Genomic DNA, 10,954 nt, shown 5'->3' on the forward strand with positions numbered 1-10,954 from the left:
AAATAATCGTTAGGTTTAGCTCAATGGTATGTTCAGAAGAATTATAGGAAATAATACGAGTCATGCTTTGATTAGAAAATTTTAGTTCCACCTGTTACCGCATAGAGGGCGCCAACACTAACTTTTCAACGGAGAGAGATAGAAATTTGGTGTCTTCTACAAAGTTATAGAACAGGCATTTTTCAGTATTTCTACTGAACATCTTGATACTCTATCTCTTTTCTATGAAAAGTTAGTAGTGGCGCCCTCTATGCGGTCACAGGTGGAACTAAAATTTTCTAACCAAAACATAACTCGTATTATTTACTATAATTCTTGTAAACATACTATTCGGCTAAATCTAACCATTATTTCACAAAAATATATAGTTCGCGGGAGTCGAGTACTGATACACAACCATGCACTGCTAGGCCCCATGCAAAACTGACTCAGACATCACTTCGTTAAAAGTTTAATAACTTCTTTTAACATAGCCGGATTTACTAGCAGTCTGCGACAAAGTTGTAGATAATTAAAATATCTTTCTTATTTTCACTTACAGTGATAATACGTTGTATACAGTGCCACCTAGCGGCGAAAATACGAGCTAGTGAGTTTTCTCCATGTAAATTGTTGAAAAATCCAATATAAACTTCAGGCACGTTGGTCCGGTAGTTAGACTTGTCCGATTTGCTTCAAATTTGGTACAAGTACTCCTGGTGGGACTAGGAATCTATTCAGGAGTGGGCCGATTGAGTTTTCAAAAATTCATCATTTTTCTGGGCAGTCTAGTGCACAGTGCTCTAAAAATCTAGCGAAATCGTCTTAGGGCACCAGCGGGTCTGTAAAGAATACTAAAAATTAATTTCTATTCCATAATTTTCAGTTCAGCAATTCGAGAGTTCGTGCTCACCGCAAACCATGAAAAATAGACTACGTTGTGAAGCGATGATCACTATTTATTAAAAAATCACGGTTAAATAAAAAATAAAACTATTAAAAAATTTCAAATAGTTTATAATTTTCACAAACCTATTAGGAAAAATTGTGTAATAAGCTTTCGTAATATTGTGTAGGAAAAAAGCTGAAAATTTGAAAATAAATCTGAGAATTATGATTGATTACAGAACTCTGGAATTTTCTATTGGAAGGTTTTCAGGCAGGAATTTGATATTGATGCTATTAGTCAACTGTGAAATCAAGACCAATAGATCAGTTACATATCAGGACCCCATTCCGACAATTTATCAAAAGTCCTCATGACGTTTACAACAACAGGTTATCAATCTACGGATCAGATAATTGTTATTGTAGTATTGAATTAAATCAGTCTGCATCAATAAATTTTCAACTTCAATCCAATATTTTTTTTGGTGTGGGGGGGGGGGTTGTATGGTGTTAAACCTCAAAACCTTCTCTTGGCTACGCCGTTGCTTGGAGTTATTTATTTCGCTTTTCATTTTCCGATATGTTTCAGATCGATCCGATTATTATAAGTTAGAAAAATTGCAGTCAGAAGGTTCGCATAAATGAACATTTTTGTACTGATAAGTTATCAAGTTCCTTCCAGACAACTTGGAAGTGTTCGGTGATTATTTCTAGCGGTTGTAGATAGTAAAATGAAATACAAAATTCGTTTTATCGAAATAATGTTTAGCTTATTTCAATGGATTATTACTATATTGAACAATAAATAGGCGGCAAAGAGTAATCAACAAACAACAAGCCATAACTTTTAAAGTATTCAAAATAGATATTTGAAGTCTTCAGTAAAGTTATTCGCAAAAGTAAGAGCTACAAATTTGCTGAAGGCATCATTTCGATATAATCACTTCCAAGAAAATTTGTGAAAATATCTCACTCATAGGGGGATTAATCAGCAAAAGCACAATACCAAGAGAAAGGGCATATTACCTCCATTAAATTCTCCGAAGATACTATTGACCTAAAATAAGCCGTTTTGGCGTTAATAATAGATTACATGTTTTTGGTCATATTTCTGGCAATGGGAAATAATAAAAATCTTTCGTCCGCATTTATTGTTAAATATCTCTTTTGATAATAGTCCGATTTCAACAGTCTATAGCTTGTTCGAAAGGTATTCGTTAAAGCTGTCTAAAAACATATAAATTGTTAATCTATATTGTCAATTTCGGCAGATAATTTAAAAAAACTGCAAAAAACGCCATTTTTACGCATTCAAATATTCATATCTTGGAAACTGAACATCAGAATCGAAAACAAATTGATAGCGTTCATACTGTTTTTTAGTTCTTTCATTTAAAATTGGTTTGGATAAGATCGGTTCAGCCATTGCTGAGAAACACGAATGAGAATTAGTCCGTTACATACACACACACAGACACACACACACACAGACATTGTCCCAAATCGTCGAGCTGAGTCGATTGGTATATAAGACTCGGCCCTCCGGGCCTCGGAAAAAATCTTGAAAGTTTGAGCGAATTCTATACATTTCTTTTATAAGAAATGTAAAACTAACTTGAATAAAATGAAAGGAATGAATAAAATATTAATTAACAACCTAGGCTACGCTGTGTGTTGCCAAGCCTTATAGCTCTTTAAAAGATATTTAACTCAACTACTTGTATTATATCAAATATAAAAATTTGACAATTTAACCAAACAATCAATCTTTTTCTCATCCACAGGTCTAGGATGCCTCCACCCGTACCTTCAGAAGCACATGACGCTAATCGGTCTCAACTATAAAGAATCTCAAATAATCTCAGTGGTAGCTCCGTTGATAGCCATTCTGGGCCCATTGATCGTCGCACCACTTGCGGATCGACTTGCCGGAACTAATGGATCATCGTACGGGAAACGGCTTCGGCTGTTGGCCTCCTTCTGTATGATATTTTCCGCCATCCTGTATGCGATCCTATTCTTTGCTGTTCCCACAGTTGAGCGACATGAGTCGAGCCGTTCTCAGGTTAGCTTTGCGTGTGACCTGGATGGCGCCATCATCTTCCAGCAGCGTTGCTCCGAGGAACGTACCTGTTACCAATGGAAACGAGAGAAGGTTATATATTTTATAAAGTTTATCACTATCTTGATAATGCTAATGATATGTTTCTTGTCACAGATTGGCCATCTATCGCTCACCAACTGTTCCTACACGTGTCAAAAACCGATTGAGTTCGAAAACCTGAATCACCCGTACACCAAAGGAGTGACCATTTCCCCCTCAACGGAAAGTTCAATTGAGGACGACGAGTATGATTTGATCGATGAAGATGCAGATTCGGCACCAGCTCACCTGGAAATGCCTCGGGTTGATGTGGATAATACCCCAATCCCTGTGCCACACATTTGTGAACGGCGAGGAGGTCCCGATACGGAAATATGCCACGCCTATACTAAAGCCACGGAATCGTTAAAGTTCGAAACTGTACTGCGAAGTGCAGTCAATGAGGAAAACGAAACGCATAGCGCAGAATGGTGCCGTTATCCGTTGGATGGCTTCTCGTGCAACATCCCGGAGAAGCAAGTGATTTGGATGAAATTGTTGATCAATTCGTCCAACTGCACTCCGAAGATCGAATGCGAAGTTAATAACCCATACGACAGCGATGATAGCGTATTAGCTGAGAGTGTGTGTATGAGGGTAAGTATAGTCTGACGTCAACTAAAAAGCATTGATAAATGTTCGTTATTTGTTTCAGATCGTTGGAGATCCACAGGTTACCTTTTGGTCATATTTGCTACTTCGCTCGTTCGCAGATGCTTTCCCATTAGCGGCCATCGTTCTGTTGAATGCGGCTACAATTATTGCAACACGGGAAACGTCTACCGGTCGTGGAGACTTTGGTCGTCAAATCGTCTGGGGTGCCATAGGTTGGGCATTGTTCTACTTCGTATTCTCGTGGGTCTTCGAAACCTATTATGTGTACATAGCGCTAGTGGTTTTAGCTGCTATTGTACTACTATGCTCCTCTGGAATGCCATTAACACCACCGGAAATGTGGTGGCATACGAAGTGTGGAATGGTTGCGATTCCAATGTCAGCTATCAGACGATACGTTCCAGAGGCGGCTGGAATTTGCTTCGTCACCCTAGTTCTCGGAACATTCTGGAGTGTTTTGGATAACTACGAAGGCGTTTTGGTCAAGAATTTCAACGTTCATCCTGTGACTGACGAATACTATGGAACGACTTGGAGTGTGTTTGTTATTCTGGGAGCACTGCTGGTTATCCCCATATTGTGGTATGCAGAGAATATCATAGACTACTGCGGGCATTCGAATATCTTGATCGCTGCTGTTACCACATTTATCTTCCGGTTCTCTTTGCTAGCCTGCTTAGATGTCACTTGGTGGAGAGTGATCATTGATTTCCTCTATCCAGTATCTCTAGGGCTAACCTGGCTGACGGTCGTTTTCTACATGCGTCACATCATACCTCGACGTATAATCACTACCGGCCAAGCTTTGCCCGTTATATTCCACTTTTGTTTGGGTCGGTTTTTCGGTGCTCTTATTGGAACATGGACTAAACTTGACTGCCTTATCGTCACCTTCCAAGTACTAGCCATCACTGCCTGCGTCGTTGCAATCGTTTACTTTTTGCTGTATCACCTGGTTCTTGCTCCACGGTGCGCCGCCCGACTCAACACAATGCCTTCAGCATCTGCACTAAACATTACCGCACCGGACACGAATGGCCAATCGCAGCCTCCACAAACACAGCCCCTACAACCCTCGAATGGCAGCTATCAGCCCCTGCGAATTTATCACAACAATCAAGGCCGGAAAGGTCACTTCAGATACTAAACTTTAGCTTCCTTTGCATCGATGAGGCATCTAGTCTTCGTCAGTTGGAGCGCGAAAAAGGCGAACTTTTGTCCTCGGACAAATATCCTTAGTAGCACGCAAAATTGGTACCAAAATGTACTCGGACTTTTGAAGAATCCGTTCAAAATATAGATTATTTATTGTATGTAGTTTTTTTAACAGAAATAAGGGCAATTGAATTCAAACCATTAGCCAGACTGTAGCTTTTAGAACCGTTGAAAATGCATTGTATTATTTTTGACATTTTTCTCTAGTTCTAGTGTAAAATCAAAACGTTTAAGTCAGAACATACCAATTTTTGGTAAATCGTGAACTACATTATACTCGTTTTGTGCGGCGAATCTCTACACTATTACATATTTACGCTTAAATACTACTAATAAGATAAGACAGGAACTTGCAATTGTTGAGTGATTGTCACTGAAAACAAACATACAGTATAAGAGCTGAGAGCGATTATCTAAAATAAACTGATCCGGTTTTGAAAAGTATCTGTAACCAAAACAACCGCAGTGCTGCTCGTTTAAAACATAAGTGTACCTTACAATTTGAAACGAAAAGCAAGCTTATATGACATCTATATGCCAACAATATGTTCCACATTAACGCGTTCAGTGTCATAAAGCACAAAGCAGTGTTGAAAAGCCTTGATAAAATGTCTTTCGAAGTTCGACCATTTATGGGAATTAAAATATGCTAAGCCGAAAAACGAATGCGAAAAAATACAGATCAATCCACTAATGATAACAATCAATACTCTTACAAAATAGTCAGTGATGAAAATATTTAATAAAAACAGATATATTTAATAACCAGAAAAATACGCCCTAATGTTAAAATGATGAGCAAATTTAAACGATCCACGGTATATTTTCTTGTTACTGCGAAATACTTATAAGTAAGCCAGCACCGGCACAATGTTGACAAATGCGCAACCAAAACCCATAATTGACAGCTGTAATTCTACTTTATATTTGTAAATAAAATGAAGGACTAAGGTTAAGCTCGACATCCATCTATTTTGGGTCTGATGACTACCCTCGAAGTTAGCGCACTGTTCAGTAGAACTGATCGGGTTCGAGTTTTTGAACCCGAAACCCGTACCCGATCCAGCACGGTACCGGTACGGGTTCTGCAAGTTGAAAATGCTCGGACTCACGTCGGTTTCCGGTTTTTGAAATTTGGAATTCTCGGGTTCGTGCTTCGAATACATCAAACCCAACCATTTCTTGCTTTCATTTTTCGACGATTTTCAGCTCCTCGGGATTCGGGAAATCAATAAATCATTTACCGAAAATTCCCGGGAATATAGAAAAAGAAATAAAAAATCAATTTTAGCTCGAAATCAAAAGAATCAATGCAAAAGTTTACCAAACTAATTGATTGTATATATTTGTTACAAAAACCCCAAAGGACAGCCCTATGGGGTTACACGAACTGTAGACATAGGACTACTATATTTCTTTTTATTCAATTCATTTATTTGATAAGGCACGTTTGCGTTAGCTTAAGGGTGCCAATTTTGTTTTGTTTTACATTTTAAGTTACTTAAAATTAGGGGATTTCATATTGATTTTTTCAAAGGAATCTAAGGAGATTTTATAGCTAGTAATATAATTTTCGTAAGATTAAGGGGTCATTTAGTTTTTATGCCAAAATGGTTTGACATTTTTAGCAGGGAGATTATTGGAGCAAAAAAAATTTAACTAAAGGGGACAATTTTTATAACTATCTTAAAAGTAGGAATAACTAGAGGGCGTGATTGAATTTTGTAAAGATTCGGGGAGATAAATTAGAGTTATTTTTATGTGGTAGAGAGATGGGCATTTTCAACGAGATTATGTAATATAAAAGTTGAAACTAGAAGAGACAGAAAGAGCTGCTTCTTTTTGATATTGGGGTGGGGGTTACTTCTGGGTGTAAGAGTCAGCGGAGAGAGGGTGGATAAAGATGGCAGGAAGGTAAAAATTATTAACTTTCAGTTTCAGGCATCGGGGGATCAACGGCAGGGATTACAGACTCGGATGGCCTTCATCAGGAACAATCATTTATTGTGGCGCCGGGTGGTCCTCCTCAAGATGGCAGAGGTTTCTCCAGACGATTTAGTAGTACGGCTCAGGTGTGGATCGGCAACACATCGAGTTGCGCGTGTGATGTTCGTGCTGTAGGTCCCGTGTTTGTTGGTTCATTCGACAAAGATGTTTTGTGTCGCCTTGGAATCGCATCAAACCATCGTAGGTGTATGGTACAGGCGGAAGAGGTGCCCTCTTCTGAGCCCTTCTGAGAATGATAAGAAAAATAAAAGGGGCTGTTAAATTTGTATATTTATGGTTTTTAGGAAGGTGTATACGAGGGACATATAGGGGAGATTGTAATTGCGGCTTTGCCAGTACATCTCGAACTGGGACGTTGGTTGGTCTTCCTCGGGCGCACAGGGTATCCATTAGCCGAGACCTGGCGGAACTGTACTCGGTGCACGTCCAAACAATGCGCTCGATGTCGTGATAGCCGTCACCACAAGCGCAGATACCACTATCCACGAGCCCAATACGCCGGAGTTGTGCATCCAGCGAATGAAGTCACGACCCACATCCATCCCCTTGAATCAAGGTTTCGTCGATACTATCGAATGTAGCCACCTTTCTAGCTCTCAACTGCTCCACGAAGTTTGCCAACCTACGAGGGTTTTCAGATGAGTAATACAGAAAAATTCGCTAAAGCAAATTGGTCTTTCATAAACGTCACCTTCTAGGGCACCCACCTTAGCTAAGGAGTTCGCAATCTCATTGCCCGGAATGGAGCAATGAGAAGGGACCCACACCAAGGTAATCTGGAAAGATTTGTCAGTTAACCCGATCAGAACGACATAACAGAAAGCTATCAAATTTATATCACATGTTGATATTTATTACTCACTGTGTTATTTTTGTGATATCCCAATCAGCAAGGCAAGCAAACTTATATCAAGATTATATCTTCTGGTGATATCATTGAACTGCTAATATGATTTTAATGTACGCATATGTTGATGTTATAATATATTACATATTCTTTCACAATTATCTTTGAACGCTAACTGTTAACTGTAAAGCGGGCAAATGACCAGTTGGTTTAAGCCCCAATAAACAAATCAATCAATCAACTGTGAATGATTGTATGACCGTCTATTTGCTAATACGCTGAAGCCTCTTTTTATGCGTATTTATTCAAGTTTTAATGCAAATTTTCGAAGTTTTAATTGATTTCCTTATACTTGCGTTTTCCACATGGATATTCAAAGTTCCACGATTTTAAGAATAGATAAGTTTTAGATGCAAGTGGTTGGAAAACTTGAAAATAAGGTGTTTAACTTACTTGGTTGCATTTTGATTAAGAGATTACCTATTTTCTGAGACACTCGTCTGACACGCTATTTCGAATATGTGGCTTATGATTTCAACATTGAAGCCTTTATTCAAAAAGTTTTGGAATCGCAAAGCTATAAACAAGCTATTCTAAAGAATATAATTTTCATATAAAACTTATTTTAAATAAGATGCAGGAAGTATCAAGCACTCCAGATGAAATAAAGAAACGCGGATTCAAATAAAAAAAGCATTTTTAAACTATTTGTTATGGTTTAGTCAAATGATTATATAAATAATTTTCTTTTAATTGTACATATTGCGAAAACGTATTAAAAACGAACTTAAAAACTACAAGGGGCAGCCCTATGGGGTTGCATGAACTTTAGACGTAGGACTATACTACTTAATGTAAAATATTTATTTTCTTAGTACTTAGTGTGTGTGAAAGACACCCGGACCGGTGAAGAAAAATAAATTTTTAGACAATATAATCACATCTCATGTATAGAACAAGTTTTCTAGTTGCTCTCAAACAGATCCTAAAAGTTCAAACACCCTTGGATAACCCTAAGTTTGTAGATGTGTTTCGATGCCACAGGATTGTAGAATGGTTAATATTGCGTCGTGAAAATTCAATTCATCCGTGACATTTTTTTTTTTTGCCTGCAAAATGCCCTGTGTGTATGCAAAGCTCATGATTTGTTGGGATATTAGCATTGATCGGAAAAATGCTTTCTAACGCTGCGCATTGCATACATACAGGACATTTTGCAAGTCATTTTACCACCGCCACATATTCAATTTACTCACTCGCTATAAACATGTCTCATTTTTGGACATGGATAGAAATCAAGAATCATGTTTGAAAAAATGTGTTAATGACGAAGTATTTTTACCAGATATGTACAAAACATGTCTAACAAGAAACATATAAGGTGATTGTAATATCTCATTCACTTATTAGTTAGAAAATAATGACTTTGCTTAACGTGTTCATTTTACCGCCAGTTCTCCTACCTACCAACACATTCGCCCCAAACATGGAACCCAAGCGCACAATGCAAAATGAGTCAACGCTGATGATGATGGGTAGAGCGAAAGAGACAGCTAGTACCACCACGACACTATTAGCGCGTTTCACCAAAATTCCACGCGGCCTTTCCCGATTGAAAGGAACGGCCGCGCTTAGCTCATCTGTCATAATATCGTGATTTTGCATAGCGAAGGGCTGAATGGTTTTGTTCCAAAAAACAGCCCTGCGTTATGCAACACTTTGTGCAGGTTGATTATACCAGTTGCAAGTGGGGCCAAATTCACCAAGTTCCGTAAAATTCCTTTTAAATTGCAGAATTGATAAAATTGCTTAGATGAGCTAAACTAATTAATCAAATCCTGTTTTAAAAACTGTCCTTGCGTTTAAACCAAAATAGGAAGCTTATTACTACCACTACATTACTTAATTTCAAGCGAAAATAGCAAATACATGTGCTAGTTAAACCAAAAAATTACTGGCAACAATACAGCGGCATTTAGGAAGCAGTTGGAGCGGTGGCCTGTTGGACGACACAGGGTAGCGTCCCTCCACAGCCAGTGTAACGGACTTCTAGCTCAGCTACACTGGCTGTAAAAAACACAGCGCAGTGATCTGCTTCGCCAGCCGTTCAACAGGGAACTGAGCGTGTCTGGCCAAGTCCGTTCTTTAAATAGTCGATGATGACGTCATTCATAGAAGCGTTGTGCGCTAGGTACACCAATCCGTCGTACAGGGCTTGGGAAGCGCTATCTTCTGTGTGTTAATCTGCGATATTTTGACAAGGTTGTATATTATTTAATTTTTTAATGCTATGATATCAGAAATCCTTGGGTTTATCTATTGGAATCTATTCTTAGAAGTATTTCAGAGCGATTTGTGCAAAAAAATTGAAAATTTATCGTGAGATGGCTGAATTATATGCGTTTAGAATTGGACCACTTTTCGTTACATACCATTTTTGTAGAATTTGCAGAGTGCACCCCCATATCGAAAACAAAGACGTAGTCCTACGTCAAAAACTGTTTGATATGTACTGATTTCCACAATACCGTTATGAATTTTGAGGATCTTCGAGGATCTTTAGTCCGATTTCTCCAAATCATGCGTGTTTTTTATAAACAACCGAAACTTGTCCAGTTTGTGGGTATCTTATTTTGTGTGTTCTCCGAATCACTAAAGTTTTATTTTTTTTATTTAAACCCCCGCATAAAGATGTTTGAGTTTGAGATTGTTGTATCTTTTCATTCCACCTAAGAAAGTTTGACATATACAATGAACAGACAATTACTTTGAATGCGCATATTTACTAATGTTTCCGTTGTATTCGATGGTACTTCGTTCGTCTTAAAAAAACATCGAACTAACAAATTTTCGTAATAATCAAGATACTTGATTCATTTTGTAGAAAGTAAAAAAACGATTAATGCGACCTGTTCAAATTGTTGAAAGATTAATATTTGTGAGTATGCTGCATAAAGCTATCAATATTTCAAAATGGCCTAGAAATCTTTGAATATATACATATCCCAGCCGGTATTATTGTTTGCTGTTACAATTTAAATGTGTGTTTTAGATAGTGCTTGAAATACCTAAAAACTTTAATGTAAAAATATTGAATAATTTCCTCCTTAAAACTAAATAAAATTTAGAAAAGAAAATGTATTCTAGAAAACATGAAATATTCTACAATTCGTCACACCGAAGAATCCTCAACAATTTCTCGAATTTTATAATAATCTGTTATAATATTCGCAGTTAATAGATTGAGCTATTGTAAAAAG

The 10,954-nt window shown here is 37.7% G+C and overlaps 1 protein-coding gene across 8 annotated transcripts in view; it reads left to right on the plus strand.

Moving 5' to 3' along the window:
* The window catches only part of LOC131689051 (uncharacterized), a 122,927-nt gene extending 117,133 nt beyond the window's left edge, over positions 1-5,794 (plus strand). For all 8 annotated transcript variants that reach the window (XM_058973809.1, XM_058973806.1, XM_058973804.1 and 5 more), the window contains 3 exons: positions 2,652-3,022; positions 3,086-3,607; positions 3,666-5,794. In XM_058973809.1, coding sequence (XP_058829792.1) covers positions 2,687-3,022; positions 3,086-3,607; positions 3,666-4,772 — 1,965 coding nt within the window. In that variant the 5' untranslated portion in view covers positions 2,652-2,686 and the 3' untranslated portion in view covers positions 4,773-5,794. The remainder of the gene's footprint in view (positions 1-2,651; positions 3,023-3,085; positions 3,608-3,665) is intronic.
* Positions 5,795-10,954: the final 5,160 nt, after the last annotated feature.

This window comes from Topomyia yanbarensis, chromosome 3 (assembly GCF_030247195.1).
Source record: "Topomyia yanbarensis strain Yona2022 chromosome 3, ASM3024719v1, whole genome shotgun sequence".
Classification (NCBI taxonomy): domain Eukaryota; kingdom Metazoa; phylum Arthropoda; class Insecta; order Diptera; family Culicidae; genus Topomyia; species Topomyia yanbarensis.